General features: G+C 33.2%; 2 protein-coding genes and 1 non-coding gene across 3 annotated transcripts; all 3 read left to right on the top strand.

The window, feature by feature from the left end:
* The first annotated feature begins 7,566 nt into the window (after positions 1 to 7,566).
* LOC108998494 (elongin-C) lies at positions 7,567 to 10,707 on the top strand. Its single transcript, XM_018975052.2, has 4 exons — positions 7,567 to 7,770; positions 7,975 to 8,080; positions 10,264 to 10,388; positions 10,495 to 10,707. Exons 1-3 carry the CDS (start codon positions 7,659 to 7,661, stop codon positions 10,340 to 10,342), a joined length of 297 nt encoding a protein of 98 aa, XP_018830597.1. The 5' UTR covers positions 7,567 to 7,658; the 3' UTR covers positions 10,343 to 10,388; positions 10,495 to 10,707.
* A 1,241-nt stretch (positions 10,708 to 11,948) lies between these two features.
* LOC108998427 (protein THYLAKOID ASSEMBLY 8-like, chloroplastic) lies at positions 11,949 to 14,168 on the top strand. The gene is made up of 2 exons (XM_018974979.2): positions 11,949 to 12,441; positions 13,596 to 14,168. The coding sequence occupies exons 1-2, from the start codon at positions 12,073 to 12,075 to the stop codon at positions 13,983 to 13,985; spliced, it is 759 nt and encodes a 252-aa protein (XP_018830524.1). The 5' UTR covers positions 11,949 to 12,072; the 3' UTR covers positions 13,986 to 14,168.
* Positions 14,169 to 16,855: 2,687 nt separating this feature from the next.
* TRNAS-AGA lies at positions 16,856 to 16,937 on the top strand. The gene has a single exon. It is a non-coding gene; the product is annotated as a tRNA-Ser (tRNA).
* The last annotated feature ends 5,502 nt before the right edge of the window (positions 16,938 to 22,439 follow it).

Raw genomic sequence — 22,439 nt, 5'->3', positions numbered from 1 at the left:
CTGTCGAATTTTGAGGAATACTTCACCTAGAGCTGCGGAGGAAAGCAAGGGAGAAAAGCAGTAGAGAGAGAGAGAGAGATCGAGAAGGATCGGTGGGCTAGAGATCTGCTGTAGAGCTTCACAGTTTTGATGGCACACGGGATCTTCGACCAGAACACCCCTCTGGTTTTTGAATGGCAGCACAGGGGATCTTCAACCAGAATATCCCTCTACTTTCTTACCCAATTGCCGAGTGTTGTAGATAGCCCATATCCCCTTATTTTGGAATCGCGTCAACAACTTCTTCGCCCAGGTCTAAAGCTCTAGCCAAGGTTCCATCCTCTTCAAGTCGATGATTCTCGTCGAGTTTACCCATACATTCAGGGTGGCTTTGGCATCAATTTTTTTCTTTTTAAGGCACTTATTCAAATGGTTGGTGTCCGCAAAATGAGAGAAAAGTTGAAATGGGTAGAGACATGAACGGAGAGAATCAAAGAGAATGGCAAAGGAAATAGTCTAGACAACAAACGGACGAAGGAGAATAGAGGTGATGGAGATGGTATCGTGAGGAAGAGAAGTGACTAGGGCTTCATATGCAGAGGATAAAAATGTGGGCTTGAATGTTTAAAGATATGGGTCGACGAGTTGTACGGGTCGAGCCCGAACATTAGTTAAAATTGATTTTTCAAGTCAGGTCGAGTTTCATGGACAGATTGGGCCAATCGGTTTATTGCACAGGCCTAACATATATGACATCACAATATTAAAAAAAAGAAAAAAGAAACTATCAACCAATTATTTTACAAGTTAGGTAGCAACCAATTAATCTAGTTCACTTCATTAAGAATAGAGTTTAATTTTATAAAACTATCAGTCACTTGATATAAAAGTTGTAAAATAATAAAAAAAAGAGAGTTATAAGTTGATAATTTTCCTAAACAAAACTGCTAATTCCAACATTATAAGTTTTTATTTTTATTTTTTATGTTTTAACTTGTAAAAAGTATTTATAATAAATCCTATATCATATTTTAGGATGGATCTTATGCGAGTGCCATGTCAACTTAATGGTCATTCCAATTTAGGGTTGGCAATTCATGTTCACATGTCGTGTTTGTGTTGTGTCAAGTCATAAATATTAAACTATATGAGTGATGCTGGATAGAATAAGAATTATTCTGACCGCTAGTTATTAAACAAAAATCAGAAATTGAGATTGAGAAATGATGCAAAATATAAAGAAAATTATGAGATTAGAGTTTATTCATAAAAGTTAAAAAATGGTTATGAAGCCCACAATATGAGCTTAAATAGTTAAGAAAATTCGAGATTTTGATAATTTTACTCGAAAATACAAAATCTCAATTATTGCGTAAAAATAACATATGTAATAAATAAGTATCATGTCAAAAATGGGGCTCAAACCAAAATAAGAATCATCTCTAAAAGTGATAGGGAAACATTATTGTAAAAAGAAAAAATTAATTTAAATCAACGATTTAGAGAGGAAAACGGCTAATTTCGGGGTTGAATACAAGGCGTAGCTTAGCAACCATGGTGTGCATGGCGAAAAAATCTTTCCAAATTGGGGTAATATGCATGATTTTAATACTTATAGCCAAAGTTATGACCAAAATACTAATACGTGCGCAATATCATCATAATTTGAGAAACCTTCACTTTTTATTGTCGTATTTGCACTGATCTGCCTTCTTAAAGTAGTCTAGTGCTATCAACGTAGAATTTGCTAGCTCATCATTATCATTCTCGGATTCTCTTACATCAATTTATCAATCAGAACCTGACTTTAGTTAAATGGGTCAAGCCTTAAAATCTTAACATGACCCATATAAATAACGGGTGACACGATATAACTTATTTAACCTGTTTAGTAATTAGCTTTTATTGGGTTGACCTGAACACAATTCATTTGACCTATTTCAATATATTTCATATAAATGGAATGAGCTAACTGGTATATTTATTTTTGCACTCAATTAATATAACTTCATATATAATATAAAAATACCTATGTAAATCGTTCACAATTACAAGAGATTCATGATAAAATATTTTATTATCAATATCCAAACTAATAATACATAAAAAAAAAAGCTAATATTTTCATAAAATAAAATTACTTATTAACAATAGAAGTGTAATAGTTTTAAATATTAAGTAATCAAATAATGATATTAATATTAATATTCTCACCAAACAAAAAAAGATATCAGATTAAATATTTTTAAAATTTTAAAATATAATTTATTCTGAGTTGATTCAAGTCTCGTGAATTGAGGCATAATTGATTAAATAAAATCCATTTATAGTTGTTATAAAGGAAAAAAGAAAAAAAAGAAAAAAAAAAGTCAAAGTAACTTACTCCGTATGTGTTTGTATTCCCTTATTCCAATTTTATGGTTATCTATCCAAAAAATAAAATAAAAAGAGAAAGTCTAATTGCAACCGCCTTGGGTAACCGCGGGGTAACCCTTGCCCCCGTGGCAAGTGAAACGACGCGTTTTGAACATTTCAAAATTCACTCCTCCAGACTTCGTCTCTTCATCTCTCTTCGTCTTCTCTTCGTCTTCTTTCGTCTACTCTGCCTCTCCCCTTCGTCTTCAACAATTTCACTCCGTCAACAATCTTTCGTCTTCAACAATTTTCTCTCTAGCGATTTCGCTCCAGTCTGCTGTTCGTACCCTCCATTCCATTTCAAGAAGCTTCGGTTCACTCTAGTGATTTTTGGTCTTCAACCATTTCAATCCCTTTAGCTAGACGGCATCTCTCCCCTTCGTCTCCCCTTCGAGCTTACGTAGACAGCACAGACGCACCAGTCACCCCTTCATCTTCCATCAAATTAGAATCTCTACCTCTCTCTTCGTCTTCCCCACATCTTCCGAGGCACGAAGTCCTCTTCTGAAACCCTAGCCCTAAATCCCAAAACCCCAACCCTAACCCTAAATACCAAAACCCCAACCCTAAATCCCAAAACAGTAATCCTAACCCCGATTACCATATCCGTTGTATTTATCGCGATTATCATCTGTTGTATGTTTCTCGATTATCATATCTGTTATGAATATTATATTTAGTAAGGAAATAGTAATAGCTGAAATTGGTGTAGTTGTTTTCATTTAAGAGCAAACGGTGTGCTGAGTTTCAGTTGTCTGGAAAAAGATTGGTATGTTCTTTCTCCTGCAAGTATGTGATGTAAATTACCCTATTTGCATGAGTAAGTTTTGTTGAGATAAGAAGTTAATTGTTTCCCTGTCCTATCTATGAACTTTGTTTGTTAAATTGTTAACTTTCTACTTTGATAGTTATCAATCTAGTACTAGGTAATCTAGGACTTTGGTGTTTAGCATGATGGAACTTGAAGATTGGTTGTACTTCTGCAAACAGTTTTGAGTTGCATTATTACCTGTCCAACAACTAAGTCAAGTAATCTGCAATTGCATTTGATGTTTGAATTGTACACTTATTACTATTGGAAGCATTTGCTGTTTGTAAAGTAGTTTTTTGGTTACCTTTGCATTGGTGCTTGTTTGTATGGTATATCCCATTTGCCTAAACCTTTATATATGTATAAGATAAAGTTGGTTACGATACTTGTTTTAGAAATTAGCTAGATATTTATTTGTTAGTTGTTACTTATTAGTTCAGGTTTCCTTATAGTGGTTGAACTAATTTCTCAACTCTTAACTTGAGTTTTGTCACAATTGCAGGTTGACCTGTTTCAAAGCTTTTAGCTTTTAATTTGAGTTTTGTTAAAGAATGAGAAAGAGCTAGAGAAAATACTCGACGAAATTGAAAGGAGCGAGATTGAGCTTCGAATAAGAACGGATGAGATGAAGAAGAGAGAGATGATGCTATACAAAAGAAATGAGGAGGTTTTGAAGAAGGAGAAAGAGCTTCTTGAGCAACAAGCTGAAATAAGACATTATTTAACACTGCTCTGAGTGTATTGGGCTTTTGTAGTTATTGTTTCGTGTTACTTGGTATTAGCTAGGTGATTTCGGACATGTTGTGATAATTAGGTAGTTACCATACTGCAACTGTTTGTAATTAAAAACCATTATTATTAAATTGGCAGTGTTTGTATGGCCTTGGATTAAATTTTGTGATTCTAATTCATATGAGTTGTGATTCTGATTCTGATTCTGATTCATATATGATTATGACAGGGTCTCAATTTAATACAGAATGTGTAAGTTCTTTGGGATATAAGAACCCTACGGTTGGTGAATTTGGCCTTTTGAAATATAATTTTTTGTAATTATTTTTACAGGTCAAGCATCTTGCATCTCTTGATCCACAATTCTGGTTGCAAAAACTTGGCTGTTTCAAACTTTGAGTTCTTTGCCTACTGAATATGATCTGAAATACTTGCATTATGAATAATGGGTTGTTTGCTGCGTTTGTAGAAAAAATAATGAATGATAGTGAGGCTACACAACTTTCTATTCTCTTATAAACAACCTTATTATCACTATGCATTAGAAAGGAAACTGAGCTTTAGGCACTTTTGTTTTCTGAATGATGGCCTCTTATCAAGATGCTACATGCGATAAGAAGTAGCACTAGAGCAGCCAAGTCCAACCAGTTGGAATGTGTAGAGGGCATGCCATACAATTTTCCTAGCTTGAACTGCAAAAGTCCCTAAAATACATTCAATATTTCCAAGTCCCTAAAATACATTCAATACACAAACAAGTCACTGGAAACACATTAAATACTTAAAAAATATTCAATAAGGCCAAAATGTCTCTAAAGTGCATTCTCAATATTTACCAAAAGTCCCTAAAATTGCATTCAATATTTTCTCAGAAGTTTCCTTTAGTACTTAATCATGAAATAATAGGTGGAGATCTTATTGTTCCAAAACCACACAAATAAGAACCTGTGCACAAATCAATGTGACTCATGGTGAACATTGCTTTGGTGAATTTTCTGATTAATTGGGAACTTCTGCAGAAATTTGATTATGTTAGAATCATGGATGCTTCAATCACCATAAATATAAGAGAATTTATTACCATCGTCTAAAACACTCAAGGTATTAAGATAAAACACTTGGAACCAACATCATGTTGCAACATATAAAGTTTCATACCATCCAAAAATAACTACAAATAAAAAGCTATCCATCCAAAAATACAAATGATTGTCCAATATAATAAAGCCATTGGTTCCAATACACATTACACAGTTCAAATACACAAAAATGGTGCATTGTCATGTGTCCATGAATTACATTCAATACATAAACCACTTCATTTTCCTGCCGGTTGTGATCCATCCAAGTCAAGTTGCACCGGTTGTAATCCATTCAACCCAAATTGCATCTGTAACAAATAATATTCAAATATTAATGTGATATCGATATTACTATTCAAATACTTTAAATTTTTTGCGAACTTACACTTTCTTGACTCGCAATCATTGTTTTGAGTCATGTCACATTACTCAAGCCTTTTATTTATTTTATTTTTGAGAGAATATTGAAAAGCCAAGAAAGCCTTTTATTATTGAGCTTGCTTAACATATCTAGTGCAATCAATGCCTCCAAACAGCAAGTCCAACACCCAAACCAGATAATGCAATAGGGAGGTTCAATTCAGTGCAGTAAAATGAACACAAAATGAAACCATTCACTTCATTGTGAAAAATTCAAGCATCCCATATAGTCATGTTGATGTATTTTCTAATTGATTTTACTAGTTCTATGTCTTATACAAAGCCAGTATAATAAAGAAGATACAATTGATACTTAAATATAAGATATTGTGAAATAGAATACAATTGGTAAACCATCAAACAAAAAAATTTAATCGATAACATTTAAAATGAATAAGAAGATTTCTTGCTTCTAGGTCTCTCCCAAGTCTTGCTTTTAGATCTCTCCATCCCAATGCTCCAAAAGAGACTTTTTTTTTTTTGCTCCAGCTACTAATATTCAAATTCAAGTGGCTATTTTCATCAACAGTTTTGAGTAATGCAGCAAAGATAAACTGTAATTATTCCTTAAAAAGAAAGGGTTCAATAAGATTCATCTTGGACCTACATCCACATTATCAAATTACAATTGCGTGCCTTAATACACCTATCTACTCTGTTGTCCCCATAGGTTCCGACATTTCATTTTCTTTTAACTTTTCCAAAGCCAAAATTCTTCTATCAAGTGAGTTAGAGATTCCTTTGAAGAATGTAAAGCCCCATAAATGAAGCCACTCTGGCCCCATTAAGAACGACGCCAATCTCCTCCGAAAGAGACTTGTAAGGGCCTTCATCAGAGATTAATTCACTTGGAATACCTCCTCTACGCTGTGGAATTCCACTTATTTTCTGCAACTCATCTGGGCTCAGTTTCCAGTCAAATATGTCTAAGTTTTCTTTCATCCTCTCTTTGTTGAAACTTTTCACAACAACACTAACTCCTTGCTCATATACCCGTCTTAATGAAATCTTCACACAACAAATCAAAATCTAAATTACCATCATGCTTCAAACTAGACAGTCCTTTTCAAGGTCCTAAAACCAAAAATATCCAAAAAAAAGAAAAAGAATGTTCTATGATTTTTCTAAATTTGTGTTCTGTTTTGATGGGATGCACTGTGGAAACAAAACCGACAAAAAAAATGGGAAGGATAAGGTTGAGTTTGTATAAACCATAAATAAACCAAACTCAAGATCGAGTAGGTTTTTCTCTTCCAGACACAGACACGAAGACAACGACAACGGTGGCAATCTCTCCTTCTTCCAGACCCGAGATCAAGCAGAGTTTATCTTCCCAAACCCGAGATCGAGATCGAGTTTTTCTTCCCAGACCCAGTGGAGCATTATTTCCAAAAAAAAAAAAAAATGGCAACTTTGAAGTAAAGAACACCATAAACGCATTGTTCTAAAACATGAAGCCCCTTCAGCAAATGCAAGCAAATTAGCAATAAAACACAGGGTTGATATTTGACCATCCATCACTTCCTGAAGACGATAAACCTCCCATTCAAATACCCAAATGCAACCAAGCCAAAATATAACCTCAACAACCAAATCCACACTGAAATCTCCCCTTCAAATGACCAAATACAACAAAAATATAAACTCAACAGCAAACAAAATATGAGGGGTTGATGATTTGGATATTACCTGAAGCTAGCCACGGAGACAACACGAGCTACAAAAATGAAAAGATCGATCTACCAGTTCTTCACGCTCACGACGAGATCTACCTTCTTCTTCGTCAAACTGGTCGAATAGAGATGGACCACAAAAAAAAAAAAGCGTAAAACTAGCCAAACTGGTATCCTATGATTCACACACAAAGACGATGCAGTGAGGAAGGAAACAAAGCTATGATTCACACATGGGCGACCCAAAGACAACGACGACGCAGTGAGGAAACAGAGCATCACATTTTCAATCGCTGTATTGAAATGAATTCTTCCCTCCCGTTTCTCGTATACTTATCTTCTCTCTCTTATTATTTTTTTTTAATTAAATTATCAGCTGACGTGTCAGACGGTTGCGCCCCGGTTCTGCATGGGCGGTTGTATATAGAAGTATTGAAATAAAAATCACGATTATCACGGTCGGTTGAAGAGAAAAATAAAAGAAGGAAAATTGCAGCAAACGGCGCACGCATACGACGCAGAGCAAGGGAAAGAGAGCGCGCGAAGATGAAGAAAGAGGACACGGTGAAGCTGATCAGCGCCGAGGGTTTCGAATTCGTGATCGATAAGGAAGCCGCCATGGTTTCTCAGACCATCTACAATATGCTTACCTCTCCAGGTCTCTCTCTCTTTTTTTCCCCTTTTAAATTTCTTTCTGGACCGAATACAATTAGGGCTGCCTTGGGTTGAGCTAGGCAACTCATTATCTTGCATTATATGATTAAAGTTAAAATTTTTGGAGAAAACAATTCCTATTGCCTCGCATACTTTCTGTGATTCGTGCCTGACGAAGTGGGTCTATCTATTCTGTAATTTCTGATAGGGAGTTTTGCTGAAACGCAGCATGGGGAAGTGACTTTCCCTGAGATCAGCACAACGATTTTAGAGAAGATCTGCAAGTATTTCTACTGGCATCTTCAATTCGCCAGGTTGTCATCTTCCCCTTCATTTATTTCTTCATTCGTGTCCTTCTTTTGGCTATCTCGTCCGATAATTGGCTTTGTGTTTCTTTTGTGGTATTTTCGATGAACATATTTTAAATTTCTGGATGTCTGTCTCATCAGTATGGGTGGATGCGATTGTCATAGTTCTCTTCCTTTGTATATACATGTATGATATCCTAAAAAGGGTTCTAGAGATTTTTTCTTGGCGTTTATGCATCCTACAAAGGAATTTAAAGATGATTTTTAGTGCTTATATCATATGAAAAGAGGCAGAAAGAACCTTGATCACTTCTGCCTACATTTTCATGTTGGAATTATCTATATTGTTCTTCCTCTATATCAAGGCAAGCATCAGTTGCACACTTGCAGTCTTCTGGAATATTACATCATTTGTCATGTTTCAATTCGTAGCATTGGGGCATACTGATGCAACCTTTCGAGTAAAATCCCTGTCATAATCCTTTAAGTTTCGTTTATGAGCCAAGAGGTGTGATAATTGTGGAATAAGAAAGGGATCCCTTGAAATTCCTTCCCACTCTGCTAAAAATTACTTGGATTCTCTGTTTCCAACGCTACCGTGTTTTTTATCCCCAGTTGGAAGGCATGGCTTCCTGTTGCTTTTTGCCATGTTCTTAACTGTTTGACCTAGAAGCTCCCCTGTTTATACTTTGTCTTTATTTTTTCTTATTTAAACTAATCTTGATCACTAATGTGGGGTCTGTTTAACTGCGCGAAAGTGTGAGAAAGTCTTATTGGTTTGAAAAAGAATGAATACAATGTTTTTATTATGATGTGGAATCTAGTCATTTACATATTGTGTTACTGAGATTAGGTTCTTGCAACTCCTTATTCTGTTGACTGGAAGTGGTATGTTGCCTCTAATGGTATCTATCATATTCTTTGTTGATTACCGAAACTTGTCCTCTCGCAATTTTACTCCTCTAGTGGCTGCCTCTAATGGTATCTATCATATTCTTTGTTGATTACCGAAACTTGTCCTCTCGCAATTTTACTCCTCTAGTGGCGATTATGGACTATACTATTGAGTCTGGCTGTTCTTTTTGCATGCTTTCTTCTTCCTACTTTTGCATCATCTTCTGTCTATATGAATTAAACATAGGGCATGAAGCAATAATACACATGTATAGATATATATGTTATTGTAGAAATGCTGATGTGGCATTTTTATGATTGGAATGTCCAGGCAAAAGGTTTGAAGTATATGATGCAGATAGGGTTTGAAGTAGCTATTTTACTGAGTGAAGTGATGGCTGCTTCTCCTAGTGATGCTCCCAAGGGTTGTGTGAAGGTTTAGGCAAGCCAGTGTTGGATGTTCTAGTAATTTAGAAGCTTGATGTCTTTAATCTACATGATTGTTTATAGGAAAAATACTGATAGTTCAGACTTTTCCTTAAAAAGCAAAATTAATTCTTATAATATTTTCCGTGCATATTAGGCTATTGTGAGCCTGTTATATGGATGGCTACATTTTAATTTCATATCATGACCCTTCAGATTTAATTTTATCTCATAGGTCATTTTTTATTTTTCGATTTATCCGACTAACGGATTTTCACAATTTAATAATTGGAGTAACATGTAAAAGTTTATAAGGAAATTATAGGTTATAGAAAAATGACAACTTGTGTAATAAGAAGGTGGATGGACTTGCTTGGAAATATCATTTCAAAATTGGGATCCTGATGAATATGATAAGCTTAATGGTTGAGGAAAAGTAGGACGGACTATCTGTACTTTTCGCTTTTTCTCGTACATAATTTGTTCATATCAATAATTTGATAGTTATTCTACCTGTAATGATTTGAGTTAAAATTTAGTTGGTTAAGCATCTCTCTGCTGGGCCTCCTGTTTATAATCAATTTTTTTTACTATGATACTTTCTTGGAGTCAGGCACCGTGTCTGTTTAATTATATGTGGTACACTTTGTGTTTGTTCTTTTTGTTAAGATCTCGGTGACTGGCATTGTCAAATTATTTGTGAAGAACATAACTGCACCAATATTTCTATCTTCTGTTGTACATATTTATAAAAGCTGGAATTGGCACTGATTGTTCGTTGGAATTGATCTGGAGTTTTGCTCAGAAACTCCATTACCCCCCATTGTTATTACGCCATATACTGATACACAAATGCTACTATTTTTCAGTGGGAAGGAGACCGAGTTTCCCATTGAACCTGAGTTGACTCTGGAGCTGATGATGGCTGCCAATTACCTTCATACTTGAATTATCACATCTTTTGCCTCTTGGGTGGCAAGTCGTGCTCAACATCGTAGGCCTCATTTTTCTTTCCGAGTAAAATGATTTTGTACTTCGATTTTCTTCTGCTATAAGTTTGTTTTAACTTTACCACCTTTTTGTTTGGATCCTTCATCCAGTGATTATCTACTAAGGATGCTTCAGGTGACATTGTTGCTCAAGAAGTTTCAAGAGCTATATGAAGGTAGTGGTGATCTCATGTAGTGGAACTCACTTTGCATTGAAATGTGGTATATAATATTTAAGCTGTATGTGATTGTTACACTAAAAACAGTGTTAGAATAATTCAGTAAAGTGCAGTAATTGGACGGCTCAAAGTCGCATTCTTCAAAGGGTCTTCCTTATTTAGTTTCACAAGAAGTTAAATGTTTCAGAATATCAACAAAGTTTCTTACGGATATGAGCATCATATGGATCCCCAATTAAAGCTATTAATCCCAGGCTCGTGCATGAGGCGTTGAAAGAACATACACTCGTTTAAAGGAGATGACAGCACTTGCCCCGAACTATCTGAATTGCCCTTCAATGACGATCTTTGCCTCACCATTGAGGCCATACTGTGTTACAACTCCTACCTCGCATATAACTCATCATATAAAAAGCTTTTGATTGTGTTGAGTTTGAATGACCATAAATTTCATTATTAAAGTTTAGAAGAACTTGAAAGATCATGTTTAATAAATATTAGACAATTAAAAATACGCTTATTTTTTTTTCTCTATATCTAAATAAATACGGTTGTTATTAATAAAAAAAAATGCTACACTTCGAAAACTTTACAATCAAGGTATATCTAAAATTATTTTTCTAAGGCATTGTACGTGTGCGTGAATAGTGAAAATGAAGGTGGATCCTAAGTTGGTCTCATTCAAATTCTTAAATGACAAGTCAACAAGTAGTCTTTTGTGTTCTCTTCCCACGATCTCTATTATATTCAAAAAATGAAAATGATATACATACAACCATTTTATAATGAATATTGCTACATTCATAAATAAATTATATAAAAGCAATTTCATAAATTAACGTAGTTTCATTTGATTCGTTAAATCTATTTTATAATAAAAATAATTTTATAATCTGACAAACTACATCAAGCCATATCAATTTGTAGGATTACTTTTATATTATCCCTTCGTAACTAGAGTATTTCTCTTTCAGAACAATTCTTTTAATATCTTTTACACGATTCTTTACTTTTCAAAGGTTTATGCGAGCCATCCCTCAATGCTATTCATGGTACGAGAAGAATTTTTTTTCTCCTTCCATATAAACTTATTAATTAAATTCGATGTGAAAATTAAATTCTTGTATTGTTTACCTACATTGTTTATATAAAAATATCATTCATTATTTTTTGATATGATATTAAATGATTAAAAGATTATTATTATTTTTATTAATTTAATAATTATTTAATGTTATATTAAGAGATGATGGAGAAATGGCAATTAAAAAACTTACCAACATCATTTTTCACATAATACCCTTTAGTTAGTAGAAATATTGCATTAGAAATTGAAGTTCTCTTGGCACTTTTTAGTTTTTACTGACCCTGTTCTGCGTGTACGCCGTGTAGTTTTTACTTTTCAGTTGTATGTCGTTTGACTCGTTTTAGCCCTTAGCGTGAACGTGTTTTGCCCTGCATTTCGTTCGCCGGTCGAAACCTGATCAACTTGGTCACCCGAGTAACTCCAATGGCAACCCGTGCATTTTCAAGACTAAAACATCCATTTTTTGCTTCCATACTCATTCGGAACCTAAGGATAGTTCCTATTAGAGAACCTTCATTGCCAGTAAAACCCGAAGTCTTAGCATCAGTACCCGATTATTGCAAACCCTTTAGGCTATACCATGATGGGAGGCCCAGAGGACCACTCTGGAGAGGCAAGAAGCTGATTGGGAAAGAAGCGCTTTTTGTGATATTGGGGTTGAAGAGGTTCAAGGATGACGAAGAGAAGCTTGAGAAATTCATGAAGACCCATGTACTGAGGCTCTTGAAGATGGATATTATTGCTGTTCTCTGTGAGCTCGAGCGCCAGGAAGAGGTTGCTTTGGCTTTCAAGGTTCGCTTGAGATCTACTGCCTATTATACATTTTCGTTTGTGTTGCTATTATGTTTTCATCCTTTGGGTTCTTGATTGGTCACTTTGTTAGCTCTCTCTCTATCTCTATGAACTGAATTGGAATAGTCATTAGTTGCAATGTGAGGTGGAAATGATCTTCTTGATGGCGAACTTACTTCATAAATTGCGAAAGCAAGTACCTTTTGTAGCATACATCTTTAAGAAGAGCAGTAGAGTGAATACGGCCTGCAAGTGTTCGATAAAACTCCTTTGAGGAAAAATCAACTCCTGGAAACTTCTAATATGCTCTGATTTAATATATGTATGAGGATCACTTTACTTACTGTTAAATTGAAGCTTCCCATATAAATCAATGTATTCACTTTGTGAACTTAGCTTGAGCATGTGGCTGCTGGTTGTCCGTGCAACTATGAAGAGTTCAATTCCCGGGGTTTCTTTTAGTGGGCATTTCTATAATGGAACCACTGGCAAACGCATCCAATTTTTCTGGTCTTTTAGTATCGAACTTCTGATGGGTTACTGTTTATTGTTTACTAGTTTCACGATGAGGATATTGAAGGAATAGTTATAGATTGAGAATCAGGTAGTTTATGTTTGTATTTTGGGTTTAGCATGCCCTATTAATGCGGCGTTCAAGTCAGGTGCTCTTTCATTGGCAATGATAACTTTATTGTTCCTTTTTCTTAGCTCTCGTCTGCCTTTCCTCATTTTCCTCAATATGCAACCATATCTGCAATTCAAACTTAAGGCTTCTCTTTCTTTTTTTCTTCCTTGAAAAAACTTGGACTTTTATTTGTCTGAAGTTATGGTTCTTCAGATGCAGAAACCACAATTTGGTTAGGCCATATCTTTTGATTAGAATCTCTATCATCTTCCTCTTGGTTAGTTCCCATAATAAATTTTCAACCTATCACCCTTATTCGCCATGACTCTATTAAAGATGGCGGATTTCTTGGATCTGGCTGATACATCTTTTCCTGTGTTTTGATCTTCTTATTCCAGAATGATTACTTAAAAAAAAATCTTCCTCTTGGTTACATTTAACAATAAAATTATGCTTAGATTTTTACATCAGTGTTTATTTTAACTAAAATTATACACTTGGGCTTACGAGCAACTCAATGAATTTTCAGATGTTCAGGGTGATACAAAAGCAAGACTGGTACAAGCCCGATGTCTATCTGTACAAGGACCTGATTATTGCATTAGCGAGACGTAAACAAATGGATGACGCAATGCAGTTGTGGGAAGACATGAGAAAGGAGGACTTATTCCCTGATTCTCAAACATATACTGAAGTCATCAGGGGATTCTTGAAGTATGGATCTCCTGCAGATGCAATGAACATATACGAAGACATGAAGAAATCCCCAGATCCTCCTGATGAGTTGCCATTCAGGATTTTGTTGAAGGGACTTCTGCCACATCCCTTGTTACGAAACAAAGTCAAGCAAGACTTTGAAGAGCTCTTTCCCGAGCGGCACGTGTATGATCCTCCAGAAGAGATATTTGGCAGATGCTAAGGTTTCCTTTTTTCCTTTTTTTTTTTTTTTTTTTTAATATTTCCGTTTGATAAAATACTCCCTTACTTGTATTTTTCTGACACCTGAAATGCCTTCTATGAGGATATACAGTAGCATATTCAGGTACATGGTATTGGAATCCTTTAGAAAAAATGTTTGACTGATCGAAGAAAAGAGAAACAATATTTGTGTGGAAGGGAAGTTCTTGATTACCCGCAAGTATGCAAGCGATCCGCACTTCGGCTTTTTCAACTTGAGATGGTAGTTCGACACCTTTATAGCCCATAACACACTTTTGAACCTGCCTGAGCATAGAAATAATACAAGTTCTCATTAGCTATTATTTACTACTCCACACTCTACACCTTATGAAAAACATCTACACACTCTATGAAGAAAAAAAAAAAAAAAAAAAACTGTAAGTGTGAGGTGTGGGAGTGAATAGTGGCTAATGAACAGAATTACTTGATCAAGAAAAATCCAAATCGTATATAGGCTTATATATGCCAAAAGGATAATGTTGAATCCCCTTCACCACCCCTTATACTTAATCTAGAAATTTACAATCTTCCTTATTTTTCATTTTGATGGGGGTGGGGTGTTGTAACATAGGGCTCGTTTTGATACCTAGGGCTGTTTGGAAACAATTTTTATCTCATCCCATTTTATCTAATTCCATTTTATCTCTAAACATCATTTAAATACAAACACTTTCAAACTAATTATTATAATTTTTTCAAACTCCCAAACAAAAAACAAAAAATAATCCAGGTTTTCAAATTTTAAAATAAAAATAATATTAAAAAATTCTAATAATATTTTAACTTTATAATAGTTTTTATTCAATTTTTTTCTCTTTCCTAAAATCTAATAAATACTAAATTCAAACTGTTTCATTACTATTTACAAACCATTTTACTACTATTCACAAAATTTCCATCTCATCTCATTCGTCAAACATCATGGAGTATCTTAGAATTATGTGAATAGTAATAAAATGGTATGTAAATAGTAATAAAATGATTTAAGTTAAAATCTTTTATTAGGTTTTGAAATTTTGAAAAATGAGAGAAAAAAAATTGAATAAAATATTATAAATTTAAGAAATTGTTTAAATATAATTTTTGTATTAAATTTTGAAAAATTGTATTGATTTTTGTGTTTTCTTTTAAAATTTTTAAAAGTTACAATAATTAGGTAGTAATTAGATAAAAAAATTAAAAAATTAAAAAATATTTTATATTTAAGTGATGTTTTAAAAATATTTCATTTCATATCGTTCCACCAACCTACCAAATTTATTGATGGCCTTAGAAATGAATCGCACTCACGAGCTTGATTTGGTAACTAGTAGTGTGAAATCGGTGCCTGTCATTAATTTATACGGCACGTAGAAGTTTAATCATTGAATGAAGCCCCAGCTTTCCTCGTACAACTACCTCGTGCATGCCTGATGCCTCCGTGTTTGTATTGTTCTATCACGTTTTGTTCTTTCATTGCCGAGTTATGTTGGTGCAGTTTTGCATGTATGTTTTAGTTTTGCAGATTGAGTTGGTTTTGAAGATAAATTTCAGTTGCTTGTTTTTTCTTTTTATACAATTTTAACTCACATTTCGAGTTAGTCATGTTGACTTTTTATCGTTCAAAAAGGTAAAATAATGTTCATAACCTAAGTCGGTTTTATTCTGAAAAATAGTAACGTTAACCATACTCGAAGGATAATGTGAGCGAAGGAATTATATTACCACCTGTTGATGCATTTTTCCGCCAAAGCTGATGCCAACAGTATTGTACCGTACAATGCTTGGAATGCTTTCATCCATAGCTCAAATGGTAAATAAAACGTAGTAAATATAAATAGAGACAGAATGATTTAAGTAGTTCGGCATTAAAGTCTATATCTACAATTCATGTGGAGAAGAAATCCACTATTTTTGTTTTGTTTGTTAATACAAGCTCTCATAATCACTCATAAGCTCACTATCACAATGGAAGAGAATGAGGTCGAAGGAGATGAGGTCTTGTGGTCCGTAAAAGTCTCATAGTCACAAGTTCGTTTGTATTCAAAATCAATCTCAACTCATTTCATCTCATCATTATAATTTTTTCAAATTTTCACACAAAATATAATAAAAAATTCAATTTTTTCAAATTCCAAAACAACTTTTCTCAATTTTCACGTAAAATATAATAAATAGTTCAACTTTTATTTTACTATTCACAAACCATCTCAATCAATTTCAATTAATTTCTGAATCCAAACCACTAGTGAGTCTTGTGTATGTCAGCTTGCAGCATTACTTTATGTCCTCTAATAACTTACATACGACCACTTATCTATTATTTCATTTTTCTTCCATTAGATGCACTGAGTTCTCAATTGACCCGTAATCATTCTTGTGGATTTGGGAAGGGCATCATATAAAGAACTACTTTTGTTTAGTTTTTTAGTTTTTATTTTGCCTTGGACTCTCAAGCGACGCCATTGTTATGGTTACAAACTTACAAGTTATCTCAAGTCTCCCTAATCCCTCTTGCAACTAATTATTCTGATAGTTGTTTAGTTTCTAAAGAGAACATTAATTTATACGTACTAAAGTTTTCTCAATGGTTCTTACCCCCAAAAATCATTAATCTCATCACTTTGCTTTTGTAATCATCGCAAGTTTGTCTATACTATATATATATAGGCAAAATTAAGACCCACATCTGTAACAAATGTTAAATTAAGACTTTGTTATGTTTTTTTGCTAAATAATTCTTTGTCATGTGTGCGAAAATATAAATAAGATTTAATTCACATTTTTTCTGCATGGGAAATGGTACTGAAATATAATTAAATATAAAAATTACAATACATAACCCATCAAGTGGGCGTGCCGGAGTGGTTATCGGGCATGACTAGAAATCATGTGGGCTTTGCCCGCGCAGGTTCGAATCCTGCCGCCCACGGTTTTTTTATGTACTTCTGTTTGGTCTTTTGTTTTATTTTTTTTTAAATTATTGCTTTACTTTCTTAATTTTCTGTACGTCTGTGTGCATTATGACCAAAGTGTAAATGGTCCGGTGGGTGAGTTTAGTGATCAAGTGTGTGAAGTCTTAGGGCAGGTTTGGGGTATAAGATAAAACATAAAATTTTCATCTCATCTCATCTCATCTCATCATTACACATTTTTCAAATTTCCATATAAAATATAATAAACAATTCAACTTTTTCAAATCCCAATACATATTTTTCAAATCCCAAAACAATAATTATATTAAAACATAATATTTTAAATTTCAAAACAAAACATAAAATTCTCATCTCACCCCCCAAACCTGCCTGTGTTGATTAATGGGGTACTTGGGCACAAGTTTTGGCCTACAAGAGAGTTGAGACAGGGTGATTCTTTGTCATCCTATCTCTTTTTATCATGTGTTGAGGGCTTGAGCACTTTATTGAACTACTATGAGAAGCAAAATTTTACAATAGGGGTGCAAGTAGTTTGGGGGTACTAGCATCAATCACCTGCTTTTTGCAGGTGATTGCATTCTATTTGGCGGAGCAAAGATTGAGGAGTGGAGAATGATTAAAGAGGTTCTGAAAATTTATGAAAATGCCTCAGGCTAGTTCCTTAATAAAGATAAGACTTATGTTTTTTCTCAGTAAAAACACTAAGGCAGCAGATATGAAGGCCATTAAGGAAGCTGTCAATTCTGTTGTTTGTGGAACATATGAAAAATACATTGGTCTTCATGCTATAGTTGGAAGATCAAAGTTCAATACTTTTAGGAATTTTAAAGAGAGGATTTAACAGAAAATGGCAAGCTGGAAAAGTAACTTTTTATCACAAGCAGGTAAAGAAGTCTTGATTAAGACAATTTTGCAGGCCATCCCTACATATACCATGTGTGTCTTCAAAGTACCCAAAAAATTGTGTTAGGAGATTAATGTTTTGTTTTCCAAATTTTGGTGGGGTAGACAACATGAAGGGAGGGGGATTGTGTAGAGGAAGTGTGAGAAGTTGGGCTTGCAAAAAAGAAGGGGTGGCATGAGTTTTAGGGATTTAGAGAGTTTTAACATAACTCTCCTTACAAAGCAAGGGTGGAGGTTGCTTAAATACTCTAACTCTTTGGCTACTGTGATATTAAGAGAAAAATACTATATAAATTCTGGTTTTATGGAAGTAAAACTGGGCATGCAACCTTCTCTTATATGGAGAAGTGTATGGTCAGCTAGAGACCTCTTAAAAGAAGGGATAAGGTGGAGAGTGGGTGATGGGAGAGACATTCAAATTTGAGGTTCCAAGTGGTTACCTAGTCCATCTTCTTTGGCTGTCCAGTCTCTAGTTTCTTTGCTACAGGAAGACTCAAGGGTCGAAGACTTAATTGATAAACAGAGTGGGGAGTGGGATGAAGAAAAGATAGAATTATTTTTTACAATGAAGATGCTAAGAAGATCCTTATCATACCCTTGAGTAGAGGTAGAGCTAAAGATAAGATGTTTTGGGGTCTCTTTAAGAAAGGTACCTATTCTGTTAGAAGTGCATACTTTTTGCACTTGGACAAAATTGAGAGGAGTAAAGGTGAGAGCTCTAAGGAGGTTAAAGTGGATAAAAGGTGGAGAAAATTTTGGGATCTGGATGTGCTAGGAGTGACAAAATTGTTCATTTGAAAAGTTGGTAATCACCTGTAGGGGTGTAACCGGTCCGGTCCGGTCTGGTTTTGGATAAAATCTAGGACCGAACCGGTATGTACCAGTTTTGTATTTTTCAAAACCGATTACGCACCGGTTACCCTCCTAAACCGGTACTTCTGATTTTACCGGTTTTCGGTCCGGTCTGGTCCGGTTTTTCGATTTTTTTAAAATGTAAATTTCACAATTTGTCATTAAAAATTTGTTTATAAAAAAAAAATTTTATTTAAAAAAACTATTTTATACTTTTATTAATATATTAGACTATATAATAGTATTAATATTAGACTATTAGTATAGTTATAAATTATATATTAATATTAGTTATAAACTTTTAGTGATTTAGTATTAACATTTTATGTAATAATTTATAAATTATAATAAGAAATTATTTCATATATGAATATATATGTTATATATAAAATTTCACATAAAAATTTATAATTATACATATATATAAAACTTATATATATATTAATATTTAATATATATAAAATATTTTGTATAAAACTTATATATAAAAATATTATTTTTTATTTTTTTAATCAACCGGTCCGGTCTGGTCCAAAAAATCCCGAAACTGGAACTGGACCGGAACTGGCCGGTTTTTACATTTTAAAAACCGGTTCCGGACCGGACAGGTTCAAAACCGGTAAAACCGGTCTGGTTCGGTCCGGTTTTCCGATTTTTCAGTTTGAGTTTACACCCCTAATTTCCTGCTGCCTACTAAAGTGAACTTTTACAATAGGAGAGTGGTGGAGGATAAAAGGTGCCCTATGTGTGATGCATAAGAAGAATCCCTTATGCATGTGTTGTGGGAGTGTTCTGCAGCAAATGATATTTGGAGAGATGATAAAAGCTGTGTTTAGAAATGGGTCAGATCAGAAGTGGATTTCCTGCTGCTGTGGGAGAAACTCATGTCTATTTTGAATAGGTGTCAGTTGGAAAAGATGGCAGTGATGTTTAGAAGGATATGACTGCGTAGAAATGATTTTGTCTTTGAAAGAAGATTGGCTTGTCTCAGGAACTTAATTATCTCTGCTAAGGTTGCTCTCAAAGATTATCAAGAAGCTCATAATTCTTTAAAATGGAGGACAAGTGTAGAATAATGTGTTTAACAGCTTGAAGTGGGAGAAACCAGAAAGGGAGTTTGTAAAGATTAATTGAGACGCTTCTCTGGATTTAAAAAGGAAGAGAATGAGGATTGAGATTATAATTAGAGATGAGGAAGGGGAGGCCATGGTTGCTGTGTGTGATAAAAAAATCAAATGTGGATGACGCAGCTATGGCCGAATGTTTTGCTCTGAGGAAAGTTGTGGAGTTGTGCAGTGACCTTAACATTCAAAAAGCCAGATTTGAAGGTGGTGCAAGGGACTTCATTTTGGCAATGAGTAGTGATGAAGAAGTGTTGTCTTGCTATAACTCTCTAGTAGAGGATGCACTATTTTATTTCAAAAACAGGCCAAATTGGCTCTTAAAGTTTGCTCATAGAGAAAAGAATATGGTAGCTCATACTTTAGCAAAGAAAGCTTTAATTATAGAAGAAGAAAAAGCGTGGATAGAGGATGTCTTAGATTTTATTGTGAAATATCTGAATAGAGATAACAATTGTATTACTTGATTTCTTAATGAAATTCTAAGGTTATATTAAAAAAAAAAGTGTAAATGGTCCAATTGTGCTAAGCTTGCAAATGCCCCAACTTCCTTCCTTCATGTCATGTCCAAAGTGTATATTGTATTATTAGAAGCCTATAAGTTCAAAAAATTTATAAGAAGTGCTATTTTGGAGTCCAATTACCTCGCTATATCAAATAATATTTAGTGGACAAAACTCTAGGAAGTTGGAATTTGGGCAATAGTTTGTGACGGAGGAGACATCTAGGCAACACTAAGGGCCTGTTTAGAGTTGTGGTAGAAGTGTTAAAAAGTGTTTAAATAGCCTTAAAACCTCTTTAATGAAAAAATTAAGTTGTTTAAGAGTTACATATTGAAACACTTTTTAATCTCAAATAAGTTAAAAAGACAGTTAATGAGCAAAAATATCTATATAACTTTCAGATAATTACAATTTTTAAACTTTTAAGGTTATGATCATAATCTTTAAAAAATCAACTAATCGTCATTTCTATCTCAGAAATCACTTTTTAAATTTATTTCTAGACAAATGTAACATGTTTAAAAGTTTTTTAGTTATAGAGCGATGCTACTCTGCTGCCTGAATAGCACTGCTTAGTCTTACCGCCAGTTGCTTTTGCAACTTTTATTTTTCATTTTTCTATTCATGTTTTTTAATATATTTAAATATTTAAAAAAATAAAAAATATATCAATACACTTAAAATCACTTCCTTAATTACTAAGTAAAAAAAAGAAAAATTTTATCAAGCGGTACACTTGAGTGGTACAATTGGGGTGGCAAAATAGCTTTTCTTTTAATCATATGGTTACCAAATAGTAAATAACTTTTTAATAGTAAAACTTATTATTTCAGATGCTTAGGAAATAAAATGAGATGAAAATTTTGTAAATAGTAGTAAGATAGTTTATGAATAGTAGTGAGATATTTTGAGTTAAGTATTTTTTAGATATTAGAAAATAAGAGAGAAAAAGTTGAATAAAAAATATTATAAAGTTTAAAATTTGTTAAAATATAATTTTTGTTTTGAGATTTAAAAGTGTTTTTATTTTTTGTTTGAAAAATTGAAAAAATTATAATGATTAGTTTGAAAGTATTTGTGTTCTAATGATGTTTGTGAATGAAATGATATGAAATGAAATCAGAATAGTTACCAAACATCCCTTAATTTTAGTTAGTCTTTAAAATAATTTCTTCTACATTACATATCTTCATGTGAGTCTTAGGCCCAAACCATCAATATCCAAACACCAATCAAATACACACTTTTCAATTTTAAATTTAATTTTTTTATCTAATCATTATAACTTTTTCAAACTTTTAAACAAAACACAAAAAATAATTTAATTTTTTCAAATAAAAAAATAAAAATAATATTCTAACAATATTTTAACTTTCTAATATCTTTTAGAAAAATTCTACTTAACATCCCTACATCATACACCAATATATAATTTATCATTTTTGCCATTCTATTTAAATATACATATATTGATGTGTGTGTTTAAATAAAATGATAAAAATGACAAATCACATGTTGATATATGGTGTAAGGATGATAAGTAGCATTTTTCTATTTTTTATTCAACTTTTTAACTATCATTTCTCAAAACTCTGCAAAATATCTTAGATCAAATTATTTTACAACTATTTAAATTTTATTATCATTTACAAATTATTTCATTATTATTCATAATATTTTTATCTTATTTCATTTCAACGTTTTAACGAGGGGTTGATGTCAAAACTTAAAAGTACTCTTTTAAGTACATGAGTATGGTATCGTTAATGATATATCCACTCTCCTCTGTTATGGGGGTAAAATTCGGATGTCCAATATTCTCTACAAATATTTACGAAAAAAAAAAAAGACAAAGAAGATAACTCATTTATTAGATTTTTTTCTTTGAAGTAACTATAAATAAACGAGAAATGTTTGGTCTATATATAAATTTTATACAAAAATTAATAAATTAACGTAATTTAATTTAATCTATTAGATCTTAAAATTTATTTTTTATAAAATAAATCTAATGTATTATATTAAATCATGCCATATATAAATTTTGTAATATAAAATTTTATACATTTTTAAAAGAAGTATAAAGTGATTGCACAATTTAAAACTATATTTAATGTTA

Source organism: Juglans regia, chromosome 14 (assembly GCF_001411555.2).
Source record: "Juglans regia cultivar Chandler chromosome 14, Walnut 2.0, whole genome shotgun sequence".
Taxonomy (NCBI): Eukaryota; Viridiplantae; Streptophyta; class Magnoliopsida; order Fagales; family Juglandaceae; genus Juglans; species Juglans regia.
This window is presented reverse-complemented; position numbering and strand designations above follow the sequence as displayed.

Bases quoted from the DNA above. Each gene is read 5' to 3' on its own strand.
- LOC108998427 (XM_018974979.2), top strand. From the start codon at position 12,073: ATGGCAACCCGTGCATTTTCAAGACTAAAACATCCATTTTTTGCTTCC. The intron at 12,442-13,595 runs GTTCGCTTGAGA...ATGAATTTTCAG, and splicing joins AGGTTGCTTTGGCTTTCAAG to ATGTTCAGGGTGATACAAAA.
- LOC108998494 (XM_018975052.2), top strand. From the start codon at position 7,659: ATGAAGAAAGAGGACACGGTGAAGCTGATCAGCGCCGAGGGTTTCGAA. The intron at 7,771-7,974 runs GTCTCTCTCTCT...AATTTCTGATAG, and splicing joins CAATATGCTTACCTCTCCAG to GGAGTTTTGCTGAAACGCAG. The intron at 8,081-10,263 runs GTTGTCATCTTC...ACTATTTTTCAG, and splicing joins TGGCATCTTCAATTCGCCAG to TGGGAAGGAGACCGAGTTTC.